Raw genomic sequence first — 18,223 nt, 5'->3', positions numbered from 1 at the left:
ACAAACAAGATGGAAGAACTAGAAGCAGAAATATCTACAGGTAACTTTGACATAGTGGGAATAACCGAGACATGGTTAGATGAAAGCTATGACTGGGCAGTTAACTTACAGGGTTACAGTCTGTTTAGAAAGGATCGTAAAAATCGGAGAGGAGGAGGGGTTTGTCTCTATGTAAAGTCTTGTCTAAAGTCCACTTTAAGGGAGGATATTAGCGAAGGGAATGAGGATGTCGAGTCCATATGGGTCGAAATTCATGGAGGGAAAAATGGTAACAAAATTCTCATTGGGGTCTGTTACAAACCCCCAAATATAACAGAAACCATGGAAAGTCTACTTCTAAAGCAGATAGATGAAGCTGCAACCCATAATGAGGTCCTGGTTATGGGGGACTTTAACTACCCGGATATTAACTGGGAAACAGAAACCTGTGAAACCCATAAAGGCAACAGGTTTCTGCTAATAACCAAGAAAAATTATCTTTCACAATTGGTGCAGAATCCAACCAGAGGAGCAGCACTTTTAGACCTAATACTATCTAATAGACCTGACAGAATAACAAATCTGCAGGTGGTCGGGCATTTAGGAAATAGCGACCACAATATTGTGCAGTTTCACCTGTCTTTCACTAGGGGGACTTGTCAGGGAGTCACAAAAACACTGAACTTTAGGAAGGCAAAGTTTGAACAGCTTAGAGATGCCCTTAATCTGGTAGACTGGGACAATATCCTCAGAAATGAGAATACAGATAATAAATGGGAAATGTTTAAGAACATCCTAAATAGGCAGTGTAAGCGGTTTATACCTTGTGGGAATAAAAGGACTAGAAATAGGAAAAACCCAATGTGGCTAAACAAAGAAGTAAGACAGGCAATTATCAGTAAAAAGAAAGCATTTGCACTACTAAAGCAGGATGGCACCATTGAAGCTCTAAAAAACTATAGGGAGAAAAATACTTTATCTAAAAAACTAATTAAAGCTGCCAAAAAGGAAACAGAGAAGCACATTGCTAAGGAGAGTAAAACTAATCCCAAACTGTTCTTCAACTATATCAATAGTAAAAGAATAAAAACTGAAAATGTAGGCCCCTTAAAAAATAGTGAGGAAAGAATGGTTGTAGATGACGAGGAAAAAGCTAACATATTAAACACCTTCTTCTCCACGGTATTCACGGTGGAAAATGAAATGCTAGGTGAAATCCCAAGAAACAATGAAAACCCTATATTAAGGGTCACCAATCTAACCCAAGAAGAGGTGCGAAACCGGCTAAATAAGATTAAAATAGATAAATCTCCGGGTCCGGATGGCATACACCCACGAGTACTAAGAGAACTAAGTAATGTAATAGATAAACCATTATTTCTTATTTTTAGTGACTCTATAGCGACAGGGTCTGTTCCGCAGGACTGGCGCATAGCAAATGTGCCAATATTCAAAAAGGGCTCTAAAAGTGAACCTGGAAATTATAGGCCAGTAAGTCTAACCTCTATTGTTGGTAAAATATTTGAAGGGTTTCTGAGGGATATTATTCTGGATTATCTCAATGAGAATAACTGTTTAACTCCATATCAGCATGGGTTTATGAGAAATCGCTCCTGTCAAACCAATCTAATCAGTTTTTATGAAGAGGTAAGCTATAGGCTGGACCATGGTGAGTCATTGGACGTGGTATATCTCGATTTTTCCAAAGCGTTTGATACCGTGCCGCACAAGAGGTTGGTACACAAAATGAGAATGCTTGGTCTGGGGGAAAATGTGTGTAAATGGGTTAGTAACTGGCTTAGTGATAGAAAGCAGAGGGTGGTTATAAATGGTATAGTCTCTAACTGGGTCGCTGTGACCAGTGGGGTACCGCAGGGGTCAGTATTGGGACCTGTTCTCTTCAACATATTCATTAATGATCTGGTAGAAGGTTTACACAGTAAAATATCGATATTTGCAGATGATACAAAACTATGTAAAGCAGTTAATACAAGAGAAGATAGTATTCTGCTACAGATGGATCTGGATAAGTTGGAAACTTGGGCTGAAAGGTGGCAGATGAGGTTTAACAATGATAAATGTAAGGTTATACACATGGGAAGAGGGAATCAATATCACCATTACACACTCAACGGGAAACCACTGGGTAAATCTGACAGGGAGAAGGACTTGGGGATCCTAGTTAATGATAAACTTACCTGGAGCAGCCAGTGCCAGGCAGCAGCTGCCAAGGCAAACAGGATCATGGGGTGCATTAAAAGAGGTCTGGATACACATGATGAGAGCATTATACTGCCTCTGTACAAATCCCTAGTTAGACCGCACATGGAGTACTGTGTCCAGTTTCTGTGTCCCAAGTTTGTAATGTTAGGCCTTGGAAGCCTGTCTGCGGTCACTCCTTCCACTAGACTTCCACTGACCAGACCACTGCTGCCCGTGTACCCCTGGAACCAATTTAAAAGTGCCTACAGCCAGCCCAAGTTTGTTATGTTAGGCCTTCGAAGCCTGTCTGCGGTCACTCCTTCCACTAGACTTCCACAGACCAGACCACTGCTGCCCGTGTACCCCTGGAACCAATTTAAAAGTGCCTACAGCCAGCCCAAGTTTGTTATGTTAGGCCTTCGAAGCCTGTCTGCGGTCACTCCTTCCACTAGACTTCCACAGACCAGACCACTGCTGCCCATGTACCCCTGGAACCAATTTAAAAGTGCCTACAGCCAGCCCAAGTTTGTTATGTTAGGCCTTCGAAGCCTGTCTGCGGTCACTCCTTCCACTAGACTTCCACAGACCAGACCACTGCTGCCCGTGTACCCCTGGAACCAATTTAAAAGTGCCTACAGCCAGCCCAAGTTTGTAATGTTAGGCCTTGGAAGCCTGTCTGCGGTCACTCCTTCCACTAGACTTCCACTGACCAGACCACTGCTGCCCGTGTACCCCTGGAACCAATTTAAAAGTGCCTACAGCCAGCCCAAGTTTGTTATGTTAGGCCTTGGAAGCCTGTCTGCGGTCACTCCTTCCACTAGACTTCCACTGACCAGACCACTGCTGCCCGTGTACCCCTGGAACCAATTTAAAAGTGCCTACAGCCAGCCCAAGTTTGTTATGTTAGGCCTTCGAAGCCTGTCTGCGGTCACTCCTTCCACTAGACTTCCACAGACCAGACCACTGCTGCCCGTGTACCCCTGGAACCAATTTAAAAGTGCCTACAGCCAGCCCAAGTTTGTAATGTTAGGCCTTGGAAGCCTGTCTGCGGTCACTCCTTCCACTAGACTTCCACTGACCATACACTGCTGCCCATGTACCCCTGGAACAAATTTAAAAGTGCCTACAGCCAGCCCAAGTTTGTTATGTTAGGCCTTCGAAGCCTGTCTGCGTCCCGTTCTTTCAACTACAACTACACTGACCAGGCCACTGATGGCCGTGTTCCCCTGGAACCAATTTTAACTTGCCTACAGCCAGCCCTATGTTATTATGTTAGGCCTTCGAAGCCTGTCTGCGTCCCGTTCTTTCAACTACAACTACACTGACCAGGCCACTGATGGCCGTGTTCCCCTGGAACCAATTTTAACTTGCCTACAGCCAGCCCAATGTTAGGCCTTTGATGCCTGTCTGCCGTCACTCCTTCCACTAGGCCTCCACTGACCTGTCTATTGCTGCCCGTGTACCCCTTGAACCAACATCATTAAATATAAAAAAAATTAATTTGATTATAAAAAATAAGATCGTGTTGAGATCTCAAATGCAGACATTTTAACAATCAAAACAAACACACAACAAATATCTGGAACTGTACTACAAAGGTCCAACAGCTACAATTTCTTTCTCCTGCAAGAAGTTAACTGAAAGTTTTTTGGAGTTGTTAACACAGATATGGCATCCACCGAGTGTTGTCCTGTCGCGTCTCCTTTAAATTATTTCCAATAAGATGTTAAACTATTAATTTAATAAAATCAATAATTAAAAAAATAATTGAGTAAGTCAAAAGCACATTGCAAATAAACATTAATTACAAATCAAGAAGCATGGCGCGTCCGAGGGTGAGTAGATACCGAATAAGAATATAATCACCCTTGGACGCGCAATGCTTATTTAAAACAGCCTTCCTTCCTAAGAATCAGCCCTTCCGTGGTGTAGAGAGAGGTTGTGTTACACTCCAAAGTGTTCCCCAGGTTGCCTTTCCTGAGCTTCGATCTTCCGGCTCTCGTTTAGTAGCTGTTGGAAACTACGCTGCATTAGGCCTACTAATTGTGTATGGGTGAAACAGTGGCGCATCTGCGGTCCTTCCTTCCACTAGGCCTCCACTGACCTGTCTACTGCGGCCCGTGTACCCCTTGAACCAACCTAATAAAATATTTAAAAAATTAATATGATTATAAAAAATAAGATCGTGTTGAGATCTCAAATGCAGACATTTTAACAATCAAAACAAACACACAACAAATATCTGGAACTGTACTACAAAGGTCCAACAGCTACAATTTCTTTCTCCTGCAAGAAGTTAACTGAAAGTTTTTTGGAGTTGTTAACACAGATATGGCATCCACCGAGTGTTGTCCTGTCGCGTCTCCTTTAAATTATTTCCAATAAGATGTTAAACTATTAATTTAATAAAATCAGTAATTAAAAAAATAATTGAGTAAGTCAAAAGCACATTGCAAATAAACATTAATTACAAATCAAGAAGCATGGCGCGTCCGAGGGTGAGTAGATACCGAATAAGAATATAATCACCCTCGGACGCGCAATGCTTATTTAAAACAGCCTTCCTTCCTAAGAATCAGCCCTTCCGTGGTGTAGAGAGAGGTTGTGTTACACTCCAAGGTGTTCCCCAGGTTGCCTTTCCTGAGCTTCGATCTTCCGGCTCTCGTTTAGTAGCTGTTGGAAACTACGCTGCATTAGGCCTACTAATTGTGTATGGGTGAAACAGTGGCGCATCTGCGGTCCCTCCTTCCACTAGGCCTCCACTGACCTGTCTACTGCGGCCCGTGTACCCCTTGAACCAACCTAATAAAATATTTAAAAAATTAATTTGATTATAAAAAATAAGATCGTGTTGAGATCTCAAATGCAGACATTTTAACAATCAAAACAAACACACAACAAATATCTGGAACTGTACTACAAAGGTCCAACAGCTACAATTTCTTTCTCCTGCAAGAAGTTAACTGAAAGTTTTTTGGAGTTGTTAACACAGATATGGCATCCACCGAGTGTTGTCCTGTCGCGTCTCCTTTAAATTATTTCCAATAAGATGTTAAACTATTAATTTAATAAAATCAATAATTAAAAAAATAATTGAGTAAGTCAAAAGCACATTGCAAATAAACATTAATTACAAATCAAGAAGCATGGCGCGTCCGAGGGTGAGTAGATACCGAATAAGAATATAATCACCCTCGGACGCGCAATGCTTATTTACAACAGCCTTCCTTCCTAAGAATCAGCCCTTTCGTGGTGTAGAGAGAGGTTGTGTTACACTCCAAGGTGTTCCCCGGGTTGCCTTTCATGAGCTTCGATCTTCCGGCTCTCGTTTAGTAGTTGGTGGAAACTACGCTGCATTAGGCCTACAAATTTGGTATGGGGTGTAGAGACAGGTTGTGTTACACTCCAAGGTTTTCACCAGGTTGCCTTTCCTGAGCTTCGATCTTCATGCTCTCGTTTAGTAGTTGTAGAAAAGTACGCTGCATTAGGCCTACAAAATGGGTATGGGGTGGAGAGAGATGGTGTGTTACACTCCAAGGTGTTCCCCAGGTTGCCTTTCCTGAGCTTCGATCTTCATGCTCTCATTTAGTAGGTGTCGGAAAGTAGGCTGCATTAGGCCTAAAAAATGGGGAATGGGGTGGAGAGAGATGGTGTGTTACACTCCAAGGTGTTCCCCAGGTTTCCTTGCCATTGCTTTGGTCTTCCGACTCTCGTTTAGTAGTTGTAGAAAAGTACACTGCATTAGGCCTAAAAAATGGGTATGGGGTGGAGAGAGATGGTGTGTTACACTCCAAGGTGTTCCCCAGGTTGCCTTTCCTGAGCTTCGATCTTCATGCTCTCGTTTAGTAGGTGTCGGAAAGTAGGCTGCATTAGGCCTACAAATTGGGTATGGGGTGGAGAGAGATGGTGTGTTACACTCCAAGGTGTTCCCCAGGTTGCCTTTCCTGAGCTTCGATCTTCATGCTCTCGTTTAGTAGGTGTCGGAAAGTAGGCTGCATTAGGCCTACAAATTGGGTATGGGGTGGAGAGAGATGGTGTGTTACACTCCAAGGTGTTCCCCAGGTTTCCTTGCCATTGCTTCGGTCTTCCGACTCTCGTTTAGTAGTTGTAGAAAAGTACACAGCATTAGGCCTACAAAATGGGTATGGGGTGGAGAGAGATGGTGTGTTACACTCCAAGGTGTTCCCCAGGTTGCCTTTCCTGAGCTTCGATCTTCATGCTCTCGTTTAGTAGGTGTCGGAAAGTAGGCTGCATTAGGCCTACAAATTGGGTATGGGGTGGAGAGAGATGGTGTGTTACACTCCAAGGTGTTCCCCAGGTTGCCTTTCCTGAGCTTCTATCTTCATGCTCTCGTTTAGTAGGTGTCGGAAAGTAGGCTGCATTAGGCCTACAAATTGGGTATGGGGTGGAGAGAGATGGTGTGTTACACTCCAAGGTGTTCCCCAGGTTTCCTTGCCATTGCTTCGGTCTTCCGACTCTCGTTTAGTAGTTGTAGAAAAGTACACAGCATTAGGCCTACAAAATGGGTATGGGGTGGAGAGAGATGGTGTGTTACACTCCAAGGTGTTCCCCAGGTTGCCTTTCCTGAGCTTCGATCTTCATGCTCTCGTTTAGTAGGTGTCGGAAAGTATTCTGCATTAGGCCTAAAAAATGGGGAATGGGGTGGAGAGAGATGGTGTGTTACACTCCAAGGTGTTCCCCAGGTTTCCTTGCCATTGCTTCGGTCTTCCGACTCTCGTTTAGTAGTTGTAGAAAAGTACACTGCATTAGGCCTAAAAAATGGGTATGGGGTGGAGAGAGATGGTGTGTTACACTCCAAGGTGTTCCCCAGGTTGCCTTTCCTGAACTTCGATCTTCATGCTCTCGTTTAGTAGGTGTCGGAAAGTAGGCTGCATTAGGCCTACAAATTGGGTATGGGGTGGAGAGAGATGGTGTGTTACACTCCAAGGTGTTCCCCAGGTTTCCTTGCCATTGCTTCGGTCTTCCGACTCTCGTTTAGTAGTTGTAGAAAAGTACACAGCATTAGGCCTACAAAATGGGTATGGGGTGGAGAGAGATGGTGTGTTACACTCCAAGGTGTTCCCCAGGTTGCCTTTCCTGAGCTTCTATCTTCAGGCTCTCATTAAATTGTGGTTAAATGGAACAACTGCATTTGGCGTACTAGTTGGTTTGGGGCCTACTATCGGTGTCTGCCACTCCTTGCTGTTCTCCTGGTTTCCTGTCCTGAAATTCCATTTTCAGCCTCTCGTTAAGTAGTTGTTAATGTTAGACTGCATTTGGCCTACTAGTTGGGTTGGGGCCTACTATCGGTGTCTGCCACTCCTTGCTGTTCTCCTCCACTGAACAAAGCTGTGCCGCCTGTTTACTACGGTTGCCAATTTTGATCTGCATTTCGACTACTTACTGATTTGGCCCTACTCTCTGTGTCAGCCTCTCATTCCAGTTGTCCTCCACTGCAATGCCCCCTGGTTATTCCTGTGTTACCAATTTTGAACTGCATTTAGCCCACTTTCTTCTTTGGGCCTATATCTGTGTTTCCACTTCATCGTGCCCATTGCCCAGCCAGTGATAGATGAGTCTGCTGGTACATTGACCCATAACGCAACATTCCCCGTGCACGCTACACAACAACATTGTGACCCTGCTGAAAGTCAGGTTGCTCTTCCCGCATACCATACCACCTTACACGGGGACAAAGAGGAAGGTGCAGATGAAAGTGCAGGTTCCTTCATCAGGTGGGGGGAGGAATACTAGTTGGCGACGTCACTGGCACAGGGCCTCTCATAGTACGCAAAAGTGTTGCTGCCGGTGGGAGGCGCCCCCGCCGTGCAAACACACCGCTGTACTTTGAGGGGCCCTGTGCCAGTGCCAATGCCAACGAGTGGGCCCCCCCTGCTTGCTCAGGTTCACAGCACTTGCAAAGTTGAAATACTTACCTCTCCCTGCTCCACTGCCGTGACGTGGTCCAGATTTCCTGGGCCCACTAATTACTTGAACCAGCCCTACCCCCCACAACTTTAGCCAAATGACCCCCAATTTCAAATGCCTTCCAATTATTATAAGGTAAATTACGCTTGACAAGCTTCATTAAGAAGAATGGATGGTTTTGACATTAAAATGGGTACTCTAGGTGTTTTCCTGGCCCCCACTCACTGCCGACTATGCTGCCCCATTGACTTGCATTGGGTTTCGTGTTTCGGTCGATCCCGACTTTACGTCATAATCGGCCGATTTCACTCGACCCGACTTTGGACATAGTCGGGTTTTGCAAAACCCGGCTCGACTCTAAAAAGGTCAAGGTCGCTCAACTCTACTGTGGACCAATGAGGTGAAAATAGAAATTAGATCATAATGATCAAAGGTATGTGTGGAGAAAATAGGGCACAGAATGTCAGGAAAAGAACATCTCGCCAACCAATAAGCATGGGGGTGGATTAATCACGCTTTGGGGTTGTGTTGCAGCCAATGGCAAGGGGAACATTTCACGGGTAGAGGAAATAATGGATTCAATGAAATTTCAACAAATTCTTGATGCAAACATAACACCATCTGTAAAAAAGCTGAAGATGAAAAGAGGAAGAAGACGGCTTCTACAAATGGATAATGATCCTAAACACACGTCACAATCCACAATAGACAACCTCAAAAGGTGCAAGATGAAGCTTTTACAATGGCCCTCACAGTCCACTGATCTCTACATTGACAATCTGCAGCTAGACCTCAAAACAGCAGAGGATGCAAGACGACCCTGGAATCTCACAGAACTGGAAACATTTTGCATAGGTCCATTTTCATTTTTGTAATTTTTAAAAAGTAAAGCATGAAAACACATATTTTATTGCCTAAAATACAAAGGAAATGTGTCATCTTTAATGTTATCCCTTTTAGAGATCATTTCATTTTCGACTTGCTTAACTGTTCACAATGACAGTAATTGTGACCAGGGGTGAACAAACTTTTAGATGCCACTGTATGGTGTTACCACTATTCACTTCCTCTTTTAAATTGGTAATAATAAACATGCTTGTCATAGGGCCCAGCAGACAGGCTTTGTACACAACCCCCTGTGTGTACTTCGTCTCTGACTGGTCAACATCTTCATTGGGTCAAACCTGGCAAATACAGAAGACCCCTTGCTGCTCCCCCAAAACTCTCCCTACAGAGGGGTTTCCAGGACACATAATACTGGAAGCTTAGGAGCCTGTCAAATCATCCTCATGAACTGTTGTATGAGTTGCTATTCACCCATGTGAAGTTCCTGAGTGACAAAGTCCATGTGACAATGTCCATCATACTGGAAGTGCTGCTATCATCCTCTGTGGAAAGACTGTGTGGTACAGGCTATGTGATTACATCATATAAGAAGTACTGCAGCCTGTACAATAATCATCAGTAACTGTAATAGGAGTTTCTGATTTTCTCCGTTGAGATCCTGTACGGTACATTCCATGTGGATGACATCATACTGGAAGTTCCGGAGCCTGTCAAGTCATTATTAGTAATTGTGATACAAGTTGCTATCTTCCATTACGGAGAGCCTGTCTGGTACAGTCCATGTGATGGCGTCATATAGGAAGTTCTGGGGTCTGTCTAATCATCTTCAGTAACTGTGATAGTAGTCTCTGTCTGAAAGTGTTAGGTATGGTGCAGTCCATGGGCTGATTTCATACATGAAGATCTGGTGATCCCCAGACAGAATAGAAAAGCGGGCAATTCATAGGCGTCACAATGAGATCACAACAAGCCCCAACAGAAGAGAAGGAAGCCAAGACTATTCAGATAGAAAGTAACAACTCACTACAGTAATACTGGATGAACTGTAGTTATTGGGTGCAGGTTACAAATGGATTAAAGTGCCGGAGTGCTACTTTCCTGACCATCGATACTAGATCTGTGGGGTTCTGATTCTCGGCACCTCCAGTGATCGGCTACTAGGAGCGCCGCGTCTCGTTCATTCTTTATCTGGCAGTTTAGTAGTTGTTGTATTTGGTATTGTAGCTTAGTGCTATTGGCTTGTTGCAGCCCCTTCTAACAGCTGGATGATGTGGGTGGAGAAGCGGACCTCCTCTGACCTAGCATTGATGGCCTATCCTGGTGATGATGGATTGCCCGTGGTTAGGTGCCTTCGCAGGCGCCGGATATACTATTGTCTACTGTGTATCACCGTCACAGTATCCATGCACTAAGGAGAAAATCCAACCAGCGCTGAGGAAATTTTGCAGCAGATATGTCCCGTTTGGGTGTTTCTTCAGAAAAGTTTTCCTATTTTCCCACTATAGTGCCTCAACAGGCCTGTGTTTGGGATTGCAGCTCGGTCCTATACACTTCTATGAGGCAGCACAGCAATGCAAGATGAACCCATGATCAGGCATGGTGCTATGACTAGAAGACAACTGCTATGTTTGTATAACCATGGACAACCCTGTTAAGAGTTTGGCATTGTATTAAATTGGTCTCCTATAAAAGTGGCTCCTGGCTGAGAGTCCAAGATATTTGCAAAATAAATGCACAAGACTTTTACTTTTTATGTTTTTATGCCCATTCCGGCATGCTTCTATGAGTAGGTGGGGCTTAGCGTAGGGGTGAAGTCACTTACCCCCTGACAGGGTCTCTAGAATATACACCAGAAATTTGGCATCAATCAAAACTGTACAAAAACTTACCAAAGTGCTTCTACAAAATGGTCGGTAACATCTGATTGGTTGCTACAAGTGACTTCACCACCTTCTGTTCGTACACGCTTTGATGCATCTCTTACATTCTAGGGTCACTTTTTTATATATAATGTTCATTGTGTAGTTTGAGGTAGTTCTTCCATCTCCATATGGGAAGAGTCAGGTCTCGATCTTGCATCGTGTGAAGGTCCAATGTGTGGGCCAACGATGTGCACCCAGGACATACCAGACACATGTACCCAGTACATACCAGTGACAGGTGTAACAACCCTGCCGGCATCAATGCATGGCCTTCCATTCCCCACCTGCCTGTTACATCTACTCACTCACCCAGTGCCATGCTGTGAGATCTGTCTGCTGCCGGCTCCATGCCATGTGCTTCATGGCGGCCAGCTCTGTGTACACTTCCTGGCTGTGTGCATAGGGGGGCGGCGCCAGCCACTCTGGATTCTTATTGAGACTGTGTGCACCTCCCTAAGGTGTCCCTGGCCTATGGCCTAGTGTCCTCTGAAATTTAAGGCATCCTCACCCATTGGAGGAGGCCTGAGCAAACTATTTCCCTCAGTTAGCATTTGCTTCTGAGCTGCCAGGTCGTCTGTTTCCTATCTCAGAGGGCTGCAATTAGCAGGCCTTCATCTGTGTTCTGTTTGTGTGTCCGTGTCCGTTCCTGTCTGAACTCTGGTCTACGTCTGTTCCTGTCTGAACTCTGGTCTATGTCCGTTCCTGTTCCTCCTTTGTCATTAGTAATTTCCCACTCTGCTGTGTGTACCTCCGTCTTATCTTGCTGCTCTGTTCGCCACTGTCTATGGCTCTGCTTCTCTCTGCTCAGTTCTGCCACAACCTGTGCTTCTGTGTCTCTCAGCTCTGCACTCTGTGGCTTTGCTCTCAGCTCTGCTCTCTGTAACTTTGCTCTGCACCCTGACCTTGCTCTGCACTCTGCGCCTTTGCTCTGCGGCTCCACTCAGCTCTAGCTCTGTGGCTCTGCTCCTTGCGGTTCTACCTGGCTCCGCTCCTTGCAGTTCTACATCTCTTGCTCTTGGCTCCGCCTCCTGCGTTTCTGAATGTGGCTCCGCCTCCTGCTCTTGGCTTCACCTCCTGCGTTTCTGCACGTGGCTCCGCCTCCTGCTCTTAGCTCCACCTTCTCATCTGCTCTTAGCTCTGCCTTCTCCTTCTCCGCTCTTAGCTCTGCCTTCTCCTTCTCTTCTCTTAGCTCCGCCTTCTCTCTCTCTACTCTTTGCTCCGCCTTCTCCTTCTCTGCTCTTAGCTCCGCCTTCTCCTTCTCTGCTCTTAGCTCCGCCTTCTCCTTCTCTGCTCTTAGCTCCGCCTTCTCCTTCTCTGCTCTTAGCTCCGCCTTCTCCTTCTCTGCTTTTAGCTCCACCTTCTCCTTCTCTGCTCTTAGCTCCACCTTCTCCTTCTCTGCTCTTAGCTCCGCCTTCTCCTTCTCTGCTCTTAGCTCCGCCTTCTCCTTCTCTGCTCTTAGCTCCGCCTTCTCCTTCTCTGCTCTTAGCTCCACCTTCTCCTTCTCTGCTCTTAGCTCCACCTTCTCCTTCTCTGCTCTTAGCTCCACCTTCTCCTTCTCTGCTCTTGCTCCGCCTCCTGTGGTTCTGCTTTGCATCCGCTCTTGCTCTACCTCTGTTCAGCAACTTTCCGTACCTGTTTGTTTATATTCACCAGTCTGAACAGGTTCTTACCTGTTTCCATACACCCGCCTGCATACCAGTTCCTACCAGAGTATCAGCCCTGTCCTCCTTTCTGCCAGTGCCAGCCATGCCCACCTGTCTGCCAGAGTGCCAGCCGTGCCCGTCTGCCTGTCTGTATCTCCGTCAAGCCAGTCTGCCCGTCAGGGCCTCTGCCATACCCGTCTGTCAGCCAGTGTCACAGCCGTGCCTGCCTGCCCGTGTCTTGTCCCTGGTGGGATCAGCATCCACAGTCCGACTCCACCCTGGAGTGGCACCTGGTAGCTTCATATTGCACAAGTCTGACCTCACCCTCAGAGGCTCCAGCGAACACCTAGGAAGCTACTTAGTTACGCCCCTTCCAGGGAAGTTTGGTTTGTGGTCCAGTGGGGCCACACCCCCAAACGCCCGCGCCAACCAGTCTCGGCGCGAGCGTTACAACAGGTATCCAGAACATACCAGTAAAATGTACTGAGGACATATCTGGAATGTGTGGACCAACGACGTGCACCCAGGACATACCAAGAATGTGTAGGCCAGCAATGTGTACCCAGGACATACCAGAAACATGTACCCAGTACATACCAGTGACAGGTATCCAGAACATACCAGTAAAATGTACTGAGGACATATCCGGAATGTGTGGACCAGTGACGTGAATCCAGGACATATCAGTAATGTGTGAGCCAGTGACTTGAAGTTAGGACATGCCACTGACGTATACCCAAGACTAGAGATGGGCGGATCTGCATGAGACTCCGATCCATCAGCCGGGACAGGAGTCTTTGTCTGCCGGAATCTCTTACCGTCCATTGTTTCCTTAGCTGGACAGGTGCGAAGTCATGATTGTGGCATGATGTCGACTAATATAAAGCCTAGCTGAGGATTCCGGAAAGTATGAGACATGGGAACCTCCCATCCAGCGGCCAGAGACTACTGACCACGCCGAAAGTGCCAAAGTACCGTGAATCAATCCATCCATTTCTACTTGTTACTATTTATTGCTTGTTTTTTTTTTGTTTGTTTTGGCACATAATCTTTAGGAAGTGCTCTCGGATTGGCTGGGTCCTCACTCCGTAGATGATTGGGTTACAGAAAGCTGGAAATAAGATGTAAGTATTGGCCAGGAAGATATGAGCAGTACGGATAACATCACTTTTCCCAAATGTGTATGTCACAAAAGAGAAAAAAGCTGAGGAATAGATAATGATAATCACACAGACGTGGGTGCTACAAGTTTCAGTCGTCTTCTGCCGAGCGTCTTGTGAGGGCATCTTGTATACGGCTCTTAAGATCATTACATAGGACAAAACAATAAGTAGTACGTCCAAACTGGCGAGGAACAGTGCTACTATGAAGCCATAAAGATATGCCAGTTGTGTATCACCGCACCTGATTTCCACCACGGCCATGTGCTCACAGTACGAGTGCAACACTACGTCTTTTCCGCAATAGCACAACCAGCCAACCATGATGGGAATGGGCAAGACAAAGATGAATGCTCTGACCAGAATAGAAGCGACAATTCTCTTCAGAGCAGTATAAGTGAGGGTGGACGAGTATCTGAGCGGGGAACAGATGGCAATGTACCGGTCATAAGCCATGGCGATTAAGATTCCCGACTCCACCACTGATAGAAAATGGACAAAAAACATCTGGATGAGACAAGCAGAAGCATCAATGCGGCTATCGTTCCTCCAGAAGATTTCCAGCATCTTTGGCACAGTGGAGCTGGGCAAGGCTAGGTCATTGACGGCCAGCATGGCCAGGAAGATGTACATTGGTCCATGGAGGCTCTTATCAATGCAGATTATGTAGGTTATGGAGGAGTTTCCAAGAATGGCCAAGATGTAGAGGACACAGAAGATGATAGATGTCCATAAACGTCCATCTTCTAGACCAGGGATTCCGATGAGGAAGAATGTGGATGGGATGTGGGAGCTGGTGTTGTCCATGTGAAACAGTGGTTGTTACCTATGGGAATTAAACCACTAAGAGGCAAATAGAGGCAATGTGAAGACAAACCATGAAAAGGCATGGAATATGCAGCAAAGAGTTAATATTGTGGCGGTCACAGGCATCTTAATCAATCACAATCCTCCTGGAAGACTGTCACGCCGTTTATGGTGATAAAGGGGCAGGACGGCGTACTGGGACCCGCACCTGTCCCTGCCACTATAAAGGGGCCTTGGATTTCCCTTATCTCAGGGGTACCTATAATGGTTAGGAGGCCTGAGCCTCTAGCGCATCCCTGTCTCCTGTGCAAGCTCTATCAGTGGCCCCCTCTCCCCCCAAGGGAGGTGGACTGCACCAGAGTATTAATATGACAAGTAAACAGGGTATGCAGACAAGGTAACTAAAATCTCAAACTCACCAAATGCTCACACAGCCACAGAGGAAACACAGAGAAGGGAAGAGGGGGGGAAAAAACTAGGAAGGAAAACAGGTTTAACATGCAACCAAAAAAGCAGACAACAATCTTAGTAGATAAACCTCCAAGCTCCAACACCACGCTCCTTCCCACTTCAAGCCAGGCAGCAGAACTGATCACTGACAACAGTTGTAGTCAAAGCTGAGTCTATATCGGAGAGGAGATTACAAAAACCAATTCAGCTGAGAGACCAAGCTCTCAGCAACTTCAGCAATATGGTTTAACTCCTGCCCTGCTGGCACAAAGCAGCCAGGTCAGAATTCAGAAGAGCTTCTGTTCATCGTCTGTGAATGAGGCCCAGAGCGCTGCGGTTCTCTGGCACCTCTCTGTCGCGGTAGCCCCGTGACAGTACCCCCCCTTCTACGAGGGACCTCCAGAACCTCAGGACCAGGTTTCTCAGGATGAGCTGTATGAAATGCCCGGACTAACCTAACCGTATGGACATTGGCTGCAGGTACTCACATCCTCTCCTCAGGACCGTACCCTTTCCAATCTACTAGATCAGGGGTGGGCAATTAATTTTGCCATGGGGCGGCATGAGAAATTGGGATGGTTTTAGAGGGCCGGACTAATATAATGAACTCATTCTTACCCAATAGTCTACATATGTCATATGCTATCTTTTCATAAACACACAGTATGTCTGGCTGGATGCTCTCTGCTGAGACACGTTGATCAGAGTCTAATTCAGGAATAATAGCTGGAGGTGTAGAAAACACACAGTCACCTCAATGGCACCACACATGATTTCTACGCAATGATTAGAGATGAATGAGCTTACAGAAAGTACGGGTTCTTGCAAGTGCAAATTTTCCACTGGATTCCACTGCCTGGAGAAAATGGATGCAGCCATATATAGCTATGGAAAAAAATAAACATATCTGGTATCGCTGTATATGAAATTGTCAACTATGGGCCAGGTGGGGGTGTGGATGCAGGAAAAAATAGTATTTAGGACCCCTCTATCACATAATGAAAGTGTCCCATCTGTGCCCTCACACCCCACTGTGCCTCCATATAGAAAATAGAACCCCTATGTCCCTGCATATAGGGATCAGACCCCTCTGTGCCTCTAGTAATCCCCCCCGTCCCCCTCCCCAGTATGTGATATCACCATTTTAGGTAGTATTCCCCATGTAGCACCCAATATGTAATATCCATTAATGTAGCCATCCCTTGTAGGTGATCCCCACTGATAGCAATCACCCCTGCCACGCCCCCCAGTATGTGATAGCCGCGGCAGCCCCATGTAGTAGCCCCCCTCCCTCACACTCCCCAGCAACACAGGGACCCCCTCTCCCCCCGACCGCGCGGATACTCACCCTCACCCGAAGGAGACCGCCAGCCAGCAACTTGCTTCACCACAGCACATCCCGCGCGGCGCTGGAGTGACGTATGCACGTGACGTACAGGGCCGATGCGGAGCTCAGCCTCTTGTGACCGGTGGCATAATGCTGCCTCCGGTCACAAGAATGATTGACAGCCGGGAGCCAATGGCTCCTGATGCTGTGTCAATCACATCCTGACCCAGAAACTGTATGCGCTGCAAGCGCATACAGTTCCGACAGCGTGTGGATGAGCTCGGGGCCTCCACTCTAGCCGCCAGCAGTCCTCCTCAGAAGCGTCTGGCCGAGCGGTGCCGGGGGTGGCTGTCAGAAGTGACAGGTAGCTGGCGGGCCGTTTAAAATCATCAGGCGGGCCGGATGGGGCCTGCCGGCCACATCTTGCCCAGGTCTGTACTAGATAGTGTAGAGACCGGAAAACAAATCGAGAATCCATGACCCTGGCTATGTGGAACTCGAGATTTCCATTAACCAGGACCAGAGAGGGAGGTAAAGGTGATGGATTAGGTGACGCCGCAAACCTCTTGAGTAAGGAGTGATGAAAAACATTATGGATCATAAACGACTGAGGTAAAGCCAGCCGAAATGCAACAGGATTGACGACGGCCACAATCCTATAAGGGCCAATGAACCTAGAGCCCAATTTCCACAAAGGAACTCTCAGCTTAATATTCTTTGAGGACAACCACACGCAATCACCCACACATAGGTCCGGACCTTTCATACGTCTCCGATCAGCCGCATTCTTATATCTGGAACCCATCCTCTTTAATTTATCAAGAACACCTTGCCATACGGACGTGATGGACGAAGAAAACCTGTCCTCTTCAGGCTCCCCCGAGGAATCCTTCCTATTAAACTAACTGAATTGAGGATGAAAACCATATGCCCCGAAAAACGGGGACTTACCAGTGGACTCATGAGTACGGTTGTTTATTGCAAACTCTGCCAACGGTAAGTACTTAACCCAGTCCTCCTGATTTTCTGAAATGAAACGCCTGAGATAAGTTTCAAGATTTTGATTTACACGTTCTGTCTGACCATTGGATTGAGGATGAAAAGCTGAAGAAAACAACAAATGAATCCCCAACCAGCTGCAGAAAGCCCTCCAAAACTTAAAAATAAACTGCACCCCACGGTCTGGCACACTATCTGAAAGAACACCATGCAATCTCACAACCTCCTTGATAAAGATCTGTGCCAGAGTCTTGGCATTAGGTAATGCGGGAAGAGCAATAAAATGTGACATGTTGCTAAATCTGTCAACTACGACTAAAATAACTGTATGACCCTCAGAAACCGGTAAGTCAATGATGAAGTCTATTGACAAATGGGTCCAAGGTCTATTGGGAATCTCCAGAGGTTGGAGAGACTCAGACGGGCGAGTACGAGGGGTCTTGGAACACGCACACACACAGCAGGCTGCGACATATTCCTGTACATCATGATTTACCCCAGACCACCAAAAACGCCGAGTCAGAAGGTCCGAGGTAACTTTACTTCCAGGGTGTCCGGCCAGAACTGAATCACGATGTTCATTGATGACCCTAAGATGAAGATTAGCAGGAACATAAAGTTTACCTAAAGGACAGGCTGCTGGGGCGTCCCCCTGCGTCTTTAACACCTCTCTCTCAAGATCCGAATTAATTGCGGCGACAATTACACCCTTCTGCAGTATAGGACCTGGCTCACAATTATCCCCACCCCCTGGAAAACAACGGGATAACGCATCAACCTTGACATTCTTGCTTCCTGGCCTGTATGTAATGTAGAAATTGAACCTGGCGAAGAACAGAGACCACCTAGCTTGCCTAGGTGTAAGACGCTTTGCAGATTCTAAATACAACAGATTTTTGTGATCTGTGATCACCATGACTGGGTGAAGTGCTCCCTCCATAAAATGGCACCATTCTTCAA

At 46.4% G+C, this 18,223-nt stretch overlaps 1 protein-coding gene across 1 annotated transcript; it reads right to left on the bottom strand.

Moving 5' to 3' along the window:
• Positions 1-13,530: 13,530 nt before the first annotated feature.
• On the bottom strand, positions 13,531-14,487 carry LOC138671858 (olfactory receptor 52D1-like). Its single transcript, XM_069759988.1, has one exon. It carries the CDS (start codon positions 14,485-14,487, stop codon positions 13,531-13,533), a length of 957 nt encoding a protein of 318 aa, XP_069616089.1.
• Positions 14,488-18,223: the final 3,736 nt, after the last annotated feature.

The sequence above is a fragment of the Ranitomeya imitator genome, chromosome 3 (assembly GCF_032444005.1).
Source record: "Ranitomeya imitator isolate aRanImi1 chromosome 3, aRanImi1.pri, whole genome shotgun sequence".
Classification (NCBI taxonomy): Eukaryota; Metazoa; Chordata; class Amphibia; order Anura; family Dendrobatidae; genus Ranitomeya; species Ranitomeya imitator.
Note: the sequence above shows the minus strand (reverse complement) of the source record. Positions and strands in the feature narration are given on the sequence as shown.